Source organism: Pseudopodoces humilis, chromosome 3, assembly GCF_049639895.1.
Source record: "Pseudopodoces humilis isolate 2021_Gansu_Grassland_sample_001 chromosome 3, ASM4963989v1, whole genome shotgun sequence".
NCBI lineage: Eukaryota > Metazoa > Chordata > Aves > Passeriformes > Paridae > Pseudopodoces > Pseudopodoces humilis.
The window spans coordinates 26,382,139-26,401,623 of NC_142202.1; the positions used below are offsets into that span (position 1 = coordinate 26,382,139).

Sequence of the window (19,485 nt, forward strand, 5' to 3'; positions counted from 1 at the left end):
ATGACACTGACACATAAATTCTTTCTTCTGTGCTAGTTCCATCCTAAAATTAAAAGTAAAACAATACAGAAGCAGTATGCCAATCCTCATAATTTGAAAACCTGAGAATGATTTTGGGCTTTAAAAAACCATTTGATTTTTATTTATTCCGTTTTTCCACCGTCTTTGAAACTGGAATATTTCTGCCTTTTCACATATTTTTCTTTCAGCATCTGGAGTAAGAGGGACTCAATTAAGAAGGCAGCTGATAGTGTAAAATCCTGCAGAGATCTTCATACAGGGTTATTTTGAAATTATATATAAAACATAAACCAATTGTGATTTTTACACCAGTGGACAGCACATTCTGCAGAAATTCTCATCTTTACCTTTTAATGAAAATGTCTTCAGGCTCCTTCTAGCTGAGAAAGAGAGATGGTCTAACAATGATTCAAAGCAGAAGTCAAAGTTAACCTCTTGGAAATGTTTGCTGAAGTATCTCTTTTCCTATATTCACTGTAGTGAGAATATGGAGGATTTTTTGCTGCTGGTAGTAATTTATTAATAGTTCTCTCTTCTCCCCCAAATAGCTTTCTGACTACTTTTTGTTAGCTCACATGATATTTTCATGCAACCATTTCTGTTTCCAGACCCTTTGATTATTTCACTTCAGCAATTTAAATATATGGACTTGAGCTGCAGAGTTCAGGCTAAAATCTAGGGCTCAGGGGTTATTTTGGCACATTGTAAAGGAAGGGTTGTTGTCTGTTTTCATACTTACATCTGATTTTCATTGTAGTCCAGGGGATTTTCTTTTAAAGCTGACTTTTCTACAGAATTTTCAGAGGCTGTTTTCCTGGATCTACATTTTGATAGTAGGAATGATGATTTGTATCTTGCTGTAGTCACAGCCTTTTAGGCATAAATTGATACAATTTAATGGAGCTGTCGCAATTTACACCATAAAAAAAATTCATTTCTTTATGATTAGCAACCTGCTGCCTACACATCTGTGGTGTGAAACATATTTGAAACTTGTGTTCTTCATCTGATACTTGTCCATATGAAGAACAGGAAAAACAGAGGAAAGAAAGAGGCGGCTATGTATTTTACTGCTGAATGGTAGCAAGGGATTAACTTTGGAACACTTTGTTTCCTTACATTGTGCTTTGAGACATGAGTTTTATTCTTTAGAAACTGTGTGTTTTTACATGCCTTCAAACAGCACGTAAGGAAAGTTTAATAAGAAGACATTCTCTTGTATTAAATAACAATGTTGTCTTATTTTCTGAAGAAACAGTTTTCCTGTTATTTCCAACAAAACACTGATGATGATATTAAGGCTCAGTATTACAAGGCAGCATGTTTCTTATTCCATGAAAATCCACATATCTTACTAGTCCTGTTTTTGTGAATTGACAGGAATTGCTATTTAAATTCTTTCCTGTGTAGTAAAGAAAACAATTCTTCATTGAAATTGGCTCTCTGCTTCTTCCCAAGCAATGGAGAGATGTTGTCTCTACAGTGTGTGTTCCCTGTGTACCAGGATGACAGTCTCTGGCTAGAGAAGTAGAACTGTATTTTTAAAGTGTGTGATACATTTCACGAAGCAAAATTTGGGGAGCCCAGTGATCCTTGATTCAGGCCCTAAGCATCATTTTGTCCTGTTATCATTTAAGTTCATTTAAGGAATGCTGATCCTAAAAGGCTTCTTCATTCAGAAAAGGAGGTTCCTGCCTTAGTATGGGAAAATAAAAAGGCTTATGGCTATGGCTGTCAGCTCCATTTGCAACCATCTCTTCAGCAGAGTGCAGTAAACAGCCGTATCTGTCCTGCCAGCTGCATCAGTGTTGATGCTGGTGATAAACAGGGAATAAATTTCAGCCTTTGCTTCAGAAATAGAAAGGGATTAAGTTAATGGAATTAAATGTCTGCTTTGGAAGTTTGATATTTTTTCATCATATATGCATATGATATTTTTGTTTAATTATTCATTCTTAAAATACATTCTCTTTCATCATCCATTTCAATGTTTCATGAAGTTTATGAAGTACAGCAGTAAACTGGACTGTCTAGTCACATTTTCATGTTCTGGGCTACTTAAAAAATTACATGTCCAGATGCTTTCCCTGTCTCCAGTTTAAAACAAAGATAAAGCATGGCAGATACTAGGATCATACTTTACTTCTTTGATACCTGGATTATATGGTACAAAAAGCATATCCTGTAGTTTCTGTGTTCTGTTTCTGGAACACATGAGGCTGTGGGTTCCTGGCCTGCTCGCTCCAGTCCTAGAGATAAAATAAAGCAGAGGAATGTAGGAATATGTTTTGTGGTTTTTCAAGAGACCTCACCAAAGCACAGTAATCCTTTCAAAAAATTTATTTCTCCTGCTTATAGAAAATACTACCTGTAGTTTTGATATGACTTGCCCACTTGCAGAACTTGCAGAGCAGTTGAACTCAAGACCAAAGAGAAGGATCATCTTCAGAATGGCGCATGTATGTCAGAAATCACAGACAGAATTGCCTTGCTGATCTGTGTTATACCTTTGAATAGATAGCTAGAGTATTCTTCTGTGGATGGTTGATCTAGATATCTAAAATAATTCTAAGGGCTTAAGTAGCTCCTTACTCCTAATAACTGGAGTACTAAAGCAAGGGCATGCATTAGTGATTTCTTTTTTTCTAAGTTGTTTTTTTTTCCCTACAGAAGTATAGTATAATGTCATACATAGGTTGAAAAGGTACTGAACAATTATTACACTTTGTTTACTTTGTATACATTTTCTAAATTTAAAAATGTTATATAATGTCTGAATATGAAATTATAGCAAAGCTATTGAGCTAATGTGTTTGTCTGTATAAGAATAGCATTTGTAGCTACTAGAATTGCAATAATTCTATGTCCACACAAATTAGAAAATAAGTAGAGCAATTGCTAATAAAAGAAGGAAAAAAATAACAGAAGAAAAATCAGGTAAAGTATTATGAGCTGACATCAGTTGATACCAGTGTCTTACACCACTTGCACAGCTTTTTCCTGATAGGAATAGTAAATAGTTTAAATGTGAGAAGTTTATTAATTACCACACCAGGGGAGACCAGTTAGTTCCAATTGCTGACACTAATCGTATACTAAAAATGAAAGAGAGTGTGCAAGTTATGTTATGGGGGACATGACATCCCATTCTAAAGGGAATTTTTCTGCAAGTACTGATTACTTTTCTCTCTGTAGAGTTTAAGATTGTCTTTCTTTCCTTTAGTATTTTTGGCTAAAGCTGGAACTAGATACGCTGAAAGAGAACATATTCCCTTAGCACTCCCACTCACATGAAATTAAGATGTCTCAACAATAAACTGAAAGAGTTTCCTGCAGTAAATTTACAGTTTGGAGTCTCTAAATCTTATAGTTTGGCTGAAACCTCTGAAATTTGGAGGGCCAGAAGAAATAACCTTCTGAAAGGGAACTGTCTATAAAAACTTGTCTTTAAGAATTATAGTGTGTAATTGAGTGACAAATGATTTCCATGTATTGCCGTTCATGTTTTAACCTTTCCCTCCTCTCCCTCCACACTCTGTAGTTCATGACAAAAAATCCCAACAAGCGACTTGGCTGTGTGGCATCACAAAATGGGGAAGATGCAATTAAGCAGCATCCATTTTTCAAGGAAATTGACTGGGTTCTTCTAGAACAAAGGAAAATCAAGCCGCCCTTCAAACCTCGGATTGTAAGTAGCAGTTTGTATAACATTCAGAGAAAACTTGGTTTGGCAATTCTACTTGTTGGCTTTTCTAAGAAATGAGATTACCTAATGCAGTATTTGGGATCTGAAACGGTAACTTAAAAATGGCACTGAGATTTCTTTGTCATTGTTTCTGTTAAGGTAAGTGTCAGGAATATATTTAATGCATGAGAAAATATTCATGTTCATTCACATAAACCATGAAAGAGTTCAAGACACTGCTTTTAATTATTTTCTGTGTTCTTAAAGATACAGCCAGAAATTATTATTTCAGTTGATACATGCTGTCTATACTTTCTGTGAGAATTCTTTATAGTTCTGCATTGCTGCTGGCCACTGGATTTTGTAGTAAAACACAGACAAGAATTTATAATCGATAATACTTTAAGTGAAGAAACTTGAAAAAACAGCCTCTTAAGGGAAAGAAATATGCATTATGATTAGATAAATTTATGTATTTCCATTTTCCTGAATAATAACCAAGTATTTCTATTTTAAAGTAGCAAAAATCTCTAAATAGTAGCCTCACCTGCAGAAAGCATGAAAGCCAAGCAAAAATACTTTACTTATAATAGTTTTTCCTCTGGATCAAAATATTTACAATTAACAGAATGTCACAGAATGTGTGCAGTTACTTTTGTGCTTAAATAGTGCAAGAGGCTAATTTTATGATAAATCCTCTGAGGTTGATTTGCATCTTTTGATCTTGCACATTCCTAATCAAAATGTTTGATTTGCCTGTGAGTATGGTCAAAGTACTTGTTTGTTTGTTTATTTCGATCGTTTACAATGGTATTTAAAAACCCCAAAAAGCAAAACAAATGAGCAAAATAAAAACCTTAGGTCTCAACTCTGAATCCTGAATTAAATTCAGAGGTGAAGATGTCCCCTCTGTTTTTGAGGAATTGTTGTATGTTACATGTAATACCTTTGAGTTCAGTGAGAGGCATTTCCCCAAGTTCCTTGTGTAGATGTTGAAAGCAGGGCTGACTGTACAGAACAGGAGCCTGAGGCAGCTCCTCTGAGTCCACTCCTGGGGAAATCTCTGGCTCTCTCTGTAGCTGTGCAGAAAAAGCTCAAAGGGATTGACAACTGTGAGTGAAAGCCCTTATGAATGCTTTTCTAGCGGAAATAGTAAGATATAATGTTATCACATGAGGAAGGTTTTCTTAATGTATTTGTTGGAGAATGGAAACTTTATAGTGCCGTATGTCCAGGCAGAGGGAGGCCTGAGCCAGCCCCACTCCTGGAAGCAGTGCAGCCAGTCCCTTATCCTGCTACCCAGCTCCACTCTAGAGGTGTGGCAAGGTTGCAGCTGGTGTCTGAGCTGATGTACAAATCTCTGCACTGCTTCAGGGAGTGTAAACCCCAAATTAACTCCTTTAGTATCATTCTGAAGCCTATTTAGTACTGTGGCTGTTTTCAACTCAGGTTCCACAGCTCTCACATAGTTGCAGTTGGATGTAGTCCATGTTCAGCTGAGTCGCATTTGTGTATGTCTTTTCTTGTTTTCACAAGATTTTCGCCTTTCATTTCACCATATTTTTTGTTGCTTTGCTCAGTATTCATCAGAGTTTTGTTATTAAATCAAGATGAACTATTGAAGAATTATTTTCACTTTATGCCTGCATCTAATTTCCAGTTTCCTTTTGTCTAGTCTGTTTATTGGCTATTTTCCTTTCATGATCAAGATGCACAGTCACTTTCAAAATAGGTACTTTTACGAGGCCTTTATTATTTTTGTAAGTGCTCCCACTGTGGCAGTCCTTAAAAGTCAGAAGGCATTTCATATATCAGTTATTTTTATTCATTGCTGATATAAATGCCTTCTCCCTTCTCAGTGGGTTTCTTTCTCTTTCTGGTAATTATTTCACTGCTGTTATATTGTAAAGCCAGTCCTACTTCATTAACTCCTGTTGTTTTGTTCCTTTTCCTCTTTTCTGCTTTCTTCAATGGTATTTTAGTTGAATCATTTGTTTCAGTGGTTGCAGATTATTTCAGAGTAGTCCTCTGTAATATTTTAGGGCAGCTTTCTGTTCCTTAATAATTCTTAGGGTGATTTTATACATCTTTATTGACAATACTGCTCGTTTTTCTTCAGGATACTTCTCTAATGTTGGATTTTTATGCTACTTCTTTCTATATTGTATCTACCAACTTTCTTTACCAGATTTGATTCTTGCAGTCTAGTAGTTCTGTATGCTAGGATTTTTTTCTGAACTCTTTTTTTTAATATGGTGGTAAATTCAGATAATATGTACTCTGTGTTACAGGCATCTCTTATTTATTTTCATGTTCTCAATCTGCTCACTCTAAGGTATCTTCCCCAGTGACTGGGTCCTATCAGCTTTTACTGATAACTTTTACACTCTGTGAAAGAGCATACCTTATATATTTATGATCCATGTTTATGATCCATCAGCTATTTTGTGCCAAGTGTATAAATTTTACAGTTGTTTGGATTTTATGTTGTATAGTAATCTTTGAGCAAGATCATACTTGAAATTTTTATTTGTCCTTTTAAAACTAAATTATGTATTTATTACCTGGAAAGTGAAGTAGGATATAGACCAGGCTAGAGAGAAAGACCACACAAATGAAATATAATTATTAATTATTCAACTTGAGAAATGACAAAGAAATTTAGGGCAGTAAATTTCAAGTGCTATAAAAGTAATTTTGTACACTGGCCAAGATAGACCAGATTGCACTCACTTTGAAAAATTACGAGAAGAGGGAAGAAGGTGAATGATAGTGAAATAAAATCTACTTTAAAATCTATGCAGAGAGTTGTCTAGATTCAGTTGTGAGTGTAGCATTGAGATTCATTGACTCAGATTAACAAACATAACAGTTCCATAACTGTGGAATAACTATGGAGAAAACAGAACTAATGCCTGTGTTTGGAATGTTTTATGTTTTTTAACATCTTTTAGTATTAATAAAGGGCTGTTGATTATTTAAAAGTGACTTGTAATGTTAAGAGAGGATTAAAAATTATTTTAATCTTGTGTTGAGGAGGGCCTAGTTCTGTGAAAAGAGCTGTGAAAAGAGAGGTCAGATTATTGGTCAGAAAATAGACATTCTTGCATGTGATATCTGAGTGTGCATATGTGTTGGGAAGGAAGTGTACATTGTATATATATAGTAATCTGTGCATTTAAATTGAGTTTTGCATGCATATACAAAGTTCTGCTCATGCAGGAATGTATATATTTACACAGGTAGTCTTCTATTTTCTGACCAACCAGTAAGATGACTAAGGGGGGAATATTTATGATTATATCATAAACACTTTCAAAATAAAACAATACATAAGATGTGTTAAAATGAGCTCCAGGCAATGTAAAGTGATGACACTAAACAAGTAAATACATTAGGAGAAATGGTCAAACACTGAGGTCCCATCAGACAATGGAATAATCTGCCAAGGGAGGTCATGGAGGTGCTGCTGTGGAAAAAGCCTTGCTCTGGTCTGCCTCACTCTTCCCAATACACGAGTTCCTTGATTAGCACAGCTGGCTTACTATCCTACTATCCTTTCTCTGCCATAATAAATTTTCTGAGGAGCTATATTACGTAGTACTGGTCAGGCCTGTACTTCTCCATGGTTTAGGTATGCCACTTCAGCTCAGTCAGCCTTAATTCTGAATTCTTCAACTGAGTTTGGAAAAAAACCTGCATGGCTATTCATTAGCCAGAATTTTTAAGGTTTTTTTTGTTTGTTTGTTTTAAAATCTGATTTACACAGTGGATGGATGTAATTATGCCAGAAATATACCGTTAACGTCTTTCTAGTTTGTACATTATTTGATTATTCTGATGATGCTTTGGAAGCTGATATTTCTTCATGTGTCCAGCATTAGAGTGAAAATTACCAAAAGGATTTTGAAAAACTGTCTCTTTTTTCGAAGGCTCACAAGAGTGCCCTGAACAGAGAACTCATACAAATAACTGCAGTTTAGATTGATAAACAGTGACGGAAGTGCCACCCTAGGCTGTCCTAGGTAGAGACAATGGAAGCAGATTTGGTGGCTCTGAAACCTGCTCTGAAGGGTCTTTGCTTCTCCAGTTAATGACTTGGAATAGAGAATATAGAGGGGTTAAAATGCACTGGGGCTCAGTCCTGTGGTGCATGTTATCTGCCAACTCTTCCTCTCATAAATCTAGGATCATGAGGCTTTTCAGTGGAATTTTGCATATATATATATATATATATATGTACTATGCTTTACTATACTGAGAGTTTGTTCCATATAGAGCTATTCTAAATGCTAAGCTAGTTAGAAAAAAGCATCATAGCTCTGGAGCACGTACATTAGAAATTAAGCAAACTTTTGAGCAGCTAGGCAGAAAATACTGGTTACATCTAAGCTCCAGTGACCTTGCAGTGAGTGTCTTTTGAAGATCATTTTTACTGTTCTTGAAATCTAATTCTTAGAGCCTTTCTTGAAAATTTCTGAATAATATTATTCTTCCCTGAATGCAGTTGTGAATATGTAATTGCATGTGCAATAAGTACGATATCTTTTCTCCAGAGCAACTGTTGTGAGATAGAAAACCCTTTTAGGCATTTTATTCCTCTGTTGAGCTATTTTTTTGCATATATTCTTCCTGGAATTTTATTCCATTAAAATTTTATTCCACTGAAATTTCCATGATTAGTAGCCACAAGGCCAGGCTATGGTTTGCAACATAGCATATTCATTGCCCAAGAATCACAAAGATCTTGGCAACATTCAGTGATTCTCTGCTCTCCATCTTTCTTTGTTTCCATGGCTATATTCCTGGCTTGGTTGAGTTGGTTATTTCCAAACTGCATTTGCCATTGTGTAAATTAAAACAATGGTGCAGTAGATCAATTTCTTACCTAAGTTATTGATGTGGTGGTAAGTGTGGTAGATCCTGCTTAGTGGCATGATGGGATGATTCTGTCTATCCATACCAAATAACAAACTACTCATTAAAGTCAATCACAGAAACAGATTGCTGCTTCAGCTGTAATGTGTATTGATGAATTTTAGATTGTTATAGTTCCCTGCAAGAAATTCCTTGTGCCATTTCTGAGAGTACAGCTGGCCAGCTGTAGGCTTTTCAGAGTACACCTGTGGCCTGCTGACATGTCAGCAGCATCAGCGAGTGAAGCCCAGAAACAAGTGCACAAGTGGCAAAAATATGTGTAATATCACAGTCCCTCTTGCCAGGGATGGAGGAAAATCACTGCCCAAAATTTGTTATTCATTTGGTTGAAGTCAGTGGTAGCCTCATATGAGCATCAATTTAATAGAATCGTAGAATATTGTGGGTTGAAAAGGACCTTTAAAGTTCATCTAGTCCAACCCCTCTGCAGTGGGTTGCTCAATTGTATCAGGTTGCTCAGAACCATGTCCAGGCTGTCCTTGAATGTTTCCAGGAATGAGGCATCTATCACCAATCTGAGCAACCTCTTCAGTGTTTCACTGTTCTCATTGCAAGCAATTTCTTTCTTACATCTAGTTTAAATCTACCGTCTTTCAGTTTAAAACTATTAGTCTCTGTCCTATGGCAACAGGCCCTAATAAAAAGTTTGTCCTCCTCTTTCTTTTAAGCCCCCTTTGAGTATTGAAAGTCCACAATATAGTGTCTCCCTGGAGCCTTCTCTTCTCCAGGCCTAATCACTCCAACTCTCTTTGCCCTTCCTCACAGGAGATGTGCTCCAGCCCTCTGGAGGCTTTCTTTTTGGTTTTTGTCGAATTCGACAAGCAGAATAAAATCACTCTCGTATTTCTTGGTCACAGTGGCTCCATGTGCTCCAATGAGCTGTGAGGCAGAGGAAGCTGTCAGGCACTGTGCAGCAAGGACAGTCTCATTACAGGCACACTCCTGTCCTTCCAGACTGAGTTTTCACTGTCAATCCCTGCAAATGTGCATACAGACAGACAGACTTGCCACTTTCATCTACCCTGTTTTCGATGTCAGGGTTGGGAAAATTTGAGACACTGTCTTAAGATGTCCTCAACATGAAAGAGCTGAAGAACTCTCAGCCAGAGGGTAATACAAAGCCTAGTAAAGCAGATGTTTGCCATATGTATTTCTTTCTAGCAATTAAGCCAAAGTTTCTTCACTAATGGCTTTATCAGTGCCTGTGGCAATCCATTTATAGTTTGGCTTTATGGAGATGAGGTTAACAAAATAATCATATTACAATCATTCACTGTCAACATGTAGCTTTCACAGAACAATGCATTATTTTAGTTTTCTCAGTGCATCCATAATTTTTTGGTTTTCCATTCTAAAATCTCCCTTTCCTCAAGAGCATTAGAGATAAAACAAGTGAGATAGCCTATTGCAGAATTGTGTCTTGCACTATGGAGCAGCTGCTGGCTATTCATCTAATATGACTTTCCTTCATTTTGAAGCCTCTTCAATTTCTATTGTTACGTCACTGAGAATATTTTATGAATAATTGTATGTTCCTTCTTCCGTTCTGACTTCTTAGGGTAGAGTTGGTCTAGCAGGTAAAACCAGAGACCCAAGAATTGCAAAATATGTAAGTTCCTCCACCAGATTTTCTAGAAACTCATTATGTGATCCAGGCTGCATCACCTAATATCTTTTCACTTCAATTTCCCTTCTGTGATAATCACAGGCAAAGTTAAGGGCCAGTGAAAAAAATCTGACTGAGAAACATCTGAAAACATGCTAAAGATCAGTCTGCTTTTAAATTGACTGAATGCTTAGGACTTCCCTTGGAAGAGTGTTCTTGTGCTATACCAGACCTCAGTGTTAGCAGATTTCCTCTCAGCCTCAAATTACACCTTTTTCAGCTCCAGTAACTCTAAGATAATGATAAACCATTATCGAAGTCCCTCCCCCCTTAGTTATCACTATCTGAGTCACATTGTCTGTATGCAGTTTCCATTGTGAACCTGAACTCCCTTGTTAAGTCTTGACTTAAGGATGCCAGCAATGTGTCCTCTTTCAGTTTTGCACTGCAGCAAAGGTTTGAAATAAAGTCATTCCCAAATACGAAATTCTAGTCGTAGCCAATGATTGTGGGTTACAACTGGAGTCACTGAGCACCGTGAATTTTCTTTTCCCTCTCCCTTGAATGAGTGAAAAACTGGCCAAATTTTGGCAATCTGTTGCCTATGACTGAATGAGAAGCTGGATGCCCACAGTTTTTGGAAGCTGGGTAATAAGTAGCAAATACAAATCAGCATCTCTGGAGAGTGCAGCTGGGCTGTTTGCACAGGCAAACAGGTAGAGGCTGTGCCTGCTCCGTGGGTAGGTGCTGCACTGAATGGCTCCTGAAAAATGTCTTCAATTAGAGAGGAGTGTGTTCAAATTGCTGCAGCAACCATCTGCTTACTGTGAAATACGGCTGGAATCCTTAAAGAGGGACTACGTTTCTGGAGAAAACTTTCTAGTATGTTAGCCTGAAACATAAGTTCTGTAATTGCAGATTCATTTTCATACATGAGTGATAACAGGCAAAGATTTTTTTTACTTTTTAACGAGGGATTTTTTACCTGGTGTTGGGAAGTCATGATACTGTTTTGGTGAAGGTTCTTTGGCACGCCTCTATTTTTTTGTGACAGTAGATTTTATCGTCGTCCATGCAGAATTATGACTTTGCCTGTACGCTGTGGGGAAGAAATCCTGTAAAATGCAATATCATTCAATAGCACCAGAAGGAACATAGGAAATTACAGGCCAAGTAAATTTCTTTTTGTATAAATGTTCTCTCTTTTCAAGTTTGCTTCAGTGTGAATGTCCCTCTTTAAGGTAAGGCCTTCAATATGGGGAAAATGTCAAGGTAGGTCCACTTCTAGGCCTAATAACCTTGAGGTGTCCCTTCAGTTTCATAATATATTTCCATTCAGTCATCAGTGCATGGCAATGAGCATTTAGCAGATGGGCACGCAAGGGGCTATACTGCATGTCTTTGCATGAAGTGTTACTGCTTAGACAAAACACTGGGGAGTGATCTTGAGACCTCAGACCCTCATGTACCATTATTACACATTGCCCATGATGTATTTCCCACTTGCTGCAGACATTTCAGGCATAGGAAAACAGCGGGCTTTCTTCTGAGAGTGACACCACGTTGATTAATATTGATATACAAAAAAAAAAAAAAAAAGTTTAGAAGTGGGGTAGACTGTCAAAATGATTAATATACATCCTTTAAGAAAAACTGAAGAAAAATGGATGTGGACTTCTGAGACAGACTTTTGAGTACTGACAGTCATAATGGTGGAACTCCTACACTTTTTTTGCATGCTGCCCCTGTCACATGGTGTCATGAATAAGAATATTGAATTTCAGATGGTTCATAGAAGATACACTTTTCTGCTTCTGGGTTTGAGTGTTAACCAGGTGACTGCTGATCGAGAAGCATTGGTTGTTTTCAGGCAATGAAGTTCAAGATCTCAGCTGAGCTTGCTGTAGGTAGCTGTGAACAACAAGTAGTACCATAGTTATGCCTGCAGCATAGCTCAGACCAGTTGGTCAAGTGGCTGAGCAGGATAGAGAAGTCTGAAACACTCAGAGCCTCTTCCCTCAACAAAGTAAAAGCTTCTAACAAAGTAAAAGCAGGTTTTCAAAGCTTCTAACCTGGCACTTTGTGCAATGTCCAAGTTTGCCCAAGATGTAAGTACATAGCTTTTGAGGAGCCTATGTGCAGCTTAAAGAAATCAGAAGTGAGCTGGTATTTTTAAGGGATTTCAGTGTTGGTTTTTTTGAATGTACAAGGCTTTGTTTTCCCAGAATTTCTCATTCAGTTAGTCTGACTTTGGGTTTTTTTTTAAATTATCTTCAGCATCAGTGCCTCCAGCAGCTGTTTTTAGATGTGATTACTGTAACACTAGAATTACAGCAGTTTGAAAACTAGTTCCCAGCACTGCAGGTTCCCAAATATTTATAAATTAAACAACTTTTATTATGCTTCTTTTGATTCTGTGCTGGGGATCCGTCAGTATTTGTTTGGTTTTGTTGAGTCCTGGTTTTGTAGCACTAAAGTATTTTCATACTGGATAATTAAGTCCATATAACCATCTGTTAAGCATACATTATTAAGTGGTGCCCTTTGGGACAGGGTGATAAGCAACCAGAGTGTACCTGCTTTCCTTTTGGGCTTCCCCGAAAAAACACAAATTCTGTTTCACTTTCTGACTTCTTTAATCTCCAGTGCAATCTTTATAAGTTATTTAAACCATTAAGTGAAATAATCTTACAATGTTCCCTTGCATTCTTGTACATTCTCAAGAATTCACACAGAAATACTTTATATTAATGTAAGTAATATATAATATTCATGGGTTGGGCCTGGTTTTGATGTCAGTAAAAGCCAGTGGAAAAACACCAGGTGATTAAGAAGGAGTAACATCTGGCTCTTTATCAGAAGGTGCAATTTATAAAAAAAAAAAAATCAAGACTCATTGAAGGCTGGCCTTTTCTGACTAGTCCCATCCCAGCTGGAGTCCAGTAAACATTGAGTATAAAAGCAGTTTTGACTTCTTTGGGTTTATTTCTCATGCAGAACTTTCTGTACTAGCAGTTCACTATGCTAATGCAAGCGTTAGGTCTTCTAGGTCTACTAGAGTGTTCAACCAAAATGGGCAGCAAAACTTTATCAGTGTGTGTGTTCACAGCTCAGCATACTCGTGCAAAATTTAATTTCTTTGACATGTGCACTACTAGGCAGATGGAGGACTGAAGCAGCTGATTTGTAACTACTTATCTGCAGTAGCAGGACAGGGAAGATACCTTTAAATGGCAAGGAATCCTAGCACTTCATTAGCTGCTGCTTTCCTCTTGTTACGCTGCTGTGCTGGTATAGGGGGTTTTGTTACTGTGGATGCACAGACTTTATACTGATCCTCTCAACAGCATCTTCCAGAAGTCATATGCTTAAATCCCGTGGGATGAGAGGAACGCTCAGTCTAAACATTTACAAAAAACCTTAAGCATAGATCTTGTTCCTTGCATGCCATGTTCACATTTATGAAGAACCTACAGAACAGTTCTCTTGGCTTAATTCTGGAGTACAGAAAAGAAGGACTTGAAGACCATGACTGGCTATGACACTTGGAAGACTGTGCTTATATTTGACAAGAGCGAGAAAAAAGGGTGATTGAGTTTGTGTCATCATGTCTGCATTAACATCTCAAATTCCCAGCAAGATGGGGCTCCCACCGTGCAAAAAGCCAGATAAGTGAAAGACAGTCAGGAGATTGTAGACAGTGATAGAGAGATCACAGCCCACCTATAGGAGAACAAAAATAGGAAGAAAATGAGATGAATGATGAAGAGAAAATTACACAAGCTCAAAGCAAATCAGTAGCAAAACCAAGAATTAGTCATGTCACTACAAACTCTGCTATGTCATACTGTGCTCTGAACAAAACTGTGTTCCAAAAAAAGCCAGTTACAGGGTCTGGAAGAAAGGTGGAAAGAAGATGTATTGAGATGCAGAAGTAATAGGCATTCATGCATAGTCCTGCAGTGCCTTTTATTTAGCCCACGATTGGTGTGTGCATTAGTTAAAAAAAAAAGGCAGCATCCTCAGCTGCTTTCTAAAGTCGGTATGTGACTTTATCTTTAAAATAAAGATAAAAATCTTTATTTTACTCTGTCTTTGCAAGGACTTAAAAATGATCATTGCACTTAAAACTATAATCTCTAACAATTCAGTAGTCTTAGCAATCAACCATCATTTCTCCATTTGTCTTAGGTAAGACCTGCCATTTTGCTGTATGAAAGCCTGTCATATGCATCATCCATGTCTAACTAATTAGCTAGAGCATCAAAGAGGATGAGTTTTGAGAAATGTAGGCAGTCTTGCCAAAAACTCTGTTGCATTCCTGCTCTGTGGCCTGTAATGCAAACTATTTTAGTGTGTAACTGAGTCCTGGAATTTTGCTCCCACTATACATCTTACTATTACCTTTCAAGCTGTGATGTTTCTTGGCATACAGCATCACAATGCACATGTCAAGGCTCCTTGATAGAGGAAGGCTCAGAATCACAAGATACTACTATATAATTTTGTGTCATCATCAGGAAGGTTTCCATAATGTGGTACCTTCCTGTAAAGAAATGTGTCAGTGATTGTAGGCAGAATAGAACATTGGAAAGTCAGTAGTCAGTATTTATTCAGGACACATAGAGTGTCTTGAAATATTTCATTACATCATTCATTGATTTACTAACATCACAGTCTCCTTAATTTCTTTGTCTTTCTGACTGCTTAAAGAATGGAAAGTAAAGTAAACCTATTGATCTTTTACAGAATATATCTTGTCAAATGCCTCTGTGCAGAGTTAATCTGTATTTGGATAACTTTTTCAGTGACTTTGCAGCTGTCTCCTGGAAGCCACTGAAATTTTAGGAATACATGCCATAGGTTTACCAACTTGCCTCACTTTTTCCTCCTCTTTGCAAGTCAGCTCCATTGTCTGGATAGTCCTTTGTGCCAAAGTGCTAGGGATCAGGAAGACCAAAAGGCTTCTATGTATTTGAGGATTCACCAGCAGGTGGTTCAGCACATTGTCACAAATGCACCAGCCCTGATTCCTGTTGCTCTGCTATAACCGTGGTAGAAGCTCAGTTTCAGGAGAACACAACTGAAAATGAGAGAATCTTGGATGTGTGCCAGGATGTAAGAGAGGAGGTGACATGGCTGATCATGACCTTAGAGCAGCTGAGGATATCAATGGAAGCTTGCCAATATAATCTGAATTAGAGAGACACACATATAAAATCTGCACTACAGAGTAGATCATAAGGTTTGTAATAGGAATCACATCGTGCAGGTGAAGGGTATTTTCATATGATAGTTCCATTACTTTATCTTCTTGTGTTTCTTCCCCTCCCCAAGAAGAAATATAAAATTGTTTCTTATGAGGTTAAGTCTCTCAAAGAAGCCTACCTCAAGGGGAAGATGTAGTGTAGGAATTTAGAAGTTGGTACTCTTTCCCTGCAATTTTTTAACTTCAAAAAATGCATGTATTAGCATAGCTAATGTGCAATAGCTGTCACAATTGAGTCCTAATGGAAGCAAACCCTGAGAAGAAGAACACAATGGATTTTGAGAGCAAAGGCCTAACCACAGTTGGAAAGCTGGTGCTGAGTTCCCCTTACGCTCCTGTGAAATCTGTCTCCATCCATGTTCTGCAGAGAGATAACTTGTGGTGATGAGTATACCCAAATAGGGTCATAGAAAACAACAGATACTCAGTGACTGCTCGGAGAGGTTCATTGCCCAGACCGTGAACATGGGATGGTTGTCAGGGAACCTGCAGGGCTTTGATTTTGTTTGCCTTGCTGTTTGTTTTGTGGCGGTGGTTTTGGGAGGCTCTGGTTTTGAGGAAGTCCGTGTAAAAGTGACAAAGGCTGGCATTCTGGCCATGGAGTCATTAAATGTTTATGCCCCTAATTGTTTAGGTCATTCCTTCTTCCTAGCTGACCCATTTTACATTCCTAAGAAAGCGAGTACCTTTTCAATAGAAATGTGGTTTCAGTTTAGTATATCACAAATGATCCCTTCTAAAATCCACCGTTTTGTGAATTTGCTTGGTGTTTATTAAATATCTGTGTACTTCCATAATGGATTAAAATATGTACTGCTTAGGTTGACATGCTTTTCAGACTGTTTCACTATCTGTTAACATCTTTATTTGGGGGGGGGGGGGTCCCACTACTTTCACTTAATGCGTCCTTTAACTCTAATGAAAGCATAATCTAGGAGAATGAAATCTCACCCTCTGCTTGGAAGTAATGAATGTTGGTATACTTATAAAAGCTACTGGGATTCAAAAGGCTTCTTATCATAAGCTTCAGCTGAATTTATTACAGCTCATGGCAAATGTGTTGTCACTCTTCCATGTGCAAATAGAGCAATTAACATGCTGAGAAAATTTAATAACTTATAAAGTTATTTTGATAACATGTATTTCTTATCTTCTGAAATCATGCAAGGTAGGAAATACTTCTAATACTGACAGAGATTCTCAGGACATGCAAATACTATGAAGAGGCATCCTGAGGATAAACTGAAAGACAGGCCTGAAGTGTTGTGCTTCTTAGCCCATTTCCTTTAAAATACTCATACTGAATTTATTTATAAATAACATGAGTTATGTGCAAAAGTGAGTCCTCATTATAGTTGGTCTAAATGGTCTAAAACTAAACACCTTTATGAAAAGATCCAATCGGGAGTGCAAAGTGATCTCTGCCTGTGCAGTGTTTTTTGATATCATAATAAGGAGAGGTGAATGAGAGGACAGTGCCATGTGAGATTAGCCACATAACCTTGTGCTTCAAACCACCTGGTTTGATGTCTGAGTTTCCATTTGTCTTGATAAATATAATCTGAAAATCTTATCAGCAATGAGGTAAATACAAAATGTTTGAGTTCTTATCATCCTGTTGAAGAATTTCTTCTTGATGATACTGTGTCAAACATGGGAATCACTTATTACTTACTGAAGCAAAGTTCTGGATAAAATTAAGTGATACATGTGAGAAAGTGTGACTCTTGCGGCATGTCCTGCTCCTGCTGCCCTGTGTCTGTGGAGCTGTGCACCAAAAGCTGCAGCTGCCGCCTGTAGTTGTATTTAAACAGCATATTGTGAATTTGTAGGACAATCAGACTAAAACACAAAACCCAGTCTTTTGTGGCAATGTTGTTTCCTAGGCACCACCTCCATCTGGTTTTTACTTTCTCTAAGTAGCCTTTGAAGCTGCTGGACAATGCCAGCACCTTATGGGAGCTGTTGAGCTTTCAATGGACTTGAAAGGGTTTCAGTGAGTTTCTGCAAATTGAATGAAAATAAGTAACAGACTAAAGAGAGAGACTTTTTAGTGTCTCCAAACTGGAGAACTAATTTAATCTTTATTAGGCAGAAGAGAGTCCACTGAGACTCTTTGCCTCATGACACATCTGATGAGTTGTCCAAGTTTGGCTGAGTTACCCGGTTTGGAACACCCTCATGTCAGATGCCTTCTTGCAAGGATTTCTCTGGTTTAACTTTCTGAATGTATTTTCAGTGATAAGAACATCAATTTAAATTTCTTTTTTCATAGTTGAAATTCATATAAAGTCATTTAACAATCACTGAGAGACAAGGCTGGTAGTCCTCATTAATATGCAGATTTTAGTAAGGTTTTCTTAAGCTTGAGTTTGTAACTGCAGGTAGAAATTTAATGTTTTATTGAAATGGCAGTGAAAACAAAATTCAGGAAACCACTGTTTAATGTGTGCTTATTAACAGCACCTTTTAATAAATATGTGAAGAAATCTAAGTGGGAAAAAAATAATTTTTACTCAAAAAACCTGATAATTCTTTGTCTAAAATTGTATGGGCCAACAACAAAAGCTGATTAAATGGTGTTCTATGAAGAGATAGTCTTTTATAGTTTCTGATATCTTTATCTCTTTGAATATAATAAAACATGATTTTGACTTAAAAATTGTCATCCTTGATGGGTAGTAGTCATATGGGTCTATTAGTTCAAGTGTTACATCTAGTCAGATCATGTCTCCTAAGTCACACAGTCACTGCTCAGACAGGAGACCTCTGAAGCATTCACACTGCTGGGAAAAACAAAAGATCAAATAGCCAGCACGTGTCCTGCACAAGAGGTAGTCAATATTTCTTCTGAGTACAGGAGATTTTCTGCTGGTGGAGCAGCCCTCTGTCTGATGAGATTTAGAATTGGAATTATCCTGGTTTTGGTCATTGCTAGTGCAGTGTGGAGTTTGGCACCTGCTGTCAGAAGCTACCTCCTGGGTAGCTCCTGTGCCCTTGCTCTCATGTAGCTGAAGACAAGATGCTTGGGTGGTCTAGAGAGAAAAAAAAAGGAGCATCTGAAACCTAATGGAATTTCAGTGTGTTTGGTAGGATAGCTGTAGTTTTCCTAGTACTGTAGTTTCCTTAGTCATCTGAAATTTGAAAGTCTTACCCGGAAAAAAGCTTGAAAAGTTTAAAATAATGTGTCTCAGAGTATTAGGAGCTGCAGGCTAAATAAACAGAATCCCACCCCTTTAATTACTGCATTTTAAATTGCGCATTTAGCAGCCAATCTAAACATTTTTCCTTCTATCTTCATGATTTCTTAATGTTCAAAATTGGATAATAGCTGCACTCTTTCTTTTGTATATTCTCCTTACCTTGCAGATCTTCCTCCTTTTCTCAGCTTCTCTCCTGAGAGACAGGCACAGCCCTTCATACCTTTATCTGAGCCCTCATGATGCAACTGTGTGTTGGTTCATGCTCTTGGCTTACAGACTATTCACAGTGCAAGTACATTAAAATAGCAATACTAGCAGAAATGCGGCCAGACCTGTTTTGTCTTAGCAAATGGAGCCTTGCAAAACAGTCATAGCTTCAGGAAGAAAGTGCCTAAACTGCTAAGGAGGGCTTCTCAAATTAATCTTTCTGTTGAAAATAAGCACTTGTTATGAGAGCTACCTTGGCTTAATCCTTTTTGTTCCCTGCGATTTGTTTAATCTCACTTCATCAATTGGTTAGTTAGAGACCTGTTAGCATATCTTTGCAATTGTAGAATCCTCCATGCTTGTCCTGTTAATACATTGGGTAATTTAAATCTATGCTGTCAAAACAACATGGAATTGTTTATAAATTTCAAAAAAATAAAAACTTCTCTTACCACCTTTGGTCTCGAAATCATATTTTTAGACACAGTAGGCTTTTAAATCTAAGCAAATACCTTTGGTTGTTGTTTCAGAAGTGTTTGGGATTCCTTACTTGCAG

At 37.5% G+C, this 19,485-nt stretch overlaps 1 protein-coding gene across 2 annotated transcripts in view; it reads left to right on the top strand.

Annotated features, from left to right (window-relative positions):
* PRKCE (protein kinase C epsilon) overlaps nt 1-19,485 on the top strand; it is a 288,604-nt gene that overhangs the window by 263,622 nt on the left and 5,497 nt on the right. The window contains exons 14-15 of one of the 2 annotated variants that reach the window (XM_088052704.1): nt 3,563-3,709; nt 11,462-11,491. In XM_088052704.1, coding sequence (XP_087908830.1) covers nt 3,563-3,709; nt 11,462-11,476 — 162 coding nt within the window. In that variant the 3' untranslated portion in view covers nt 11,477-11,491. The remainder of the gene's footprint in view (nt 1-3,562; nt 3,710-11,461; nt 11,492-19,485) is intronic. The other variant, XM_005523392.3, reaches the window with a different exon arrangement.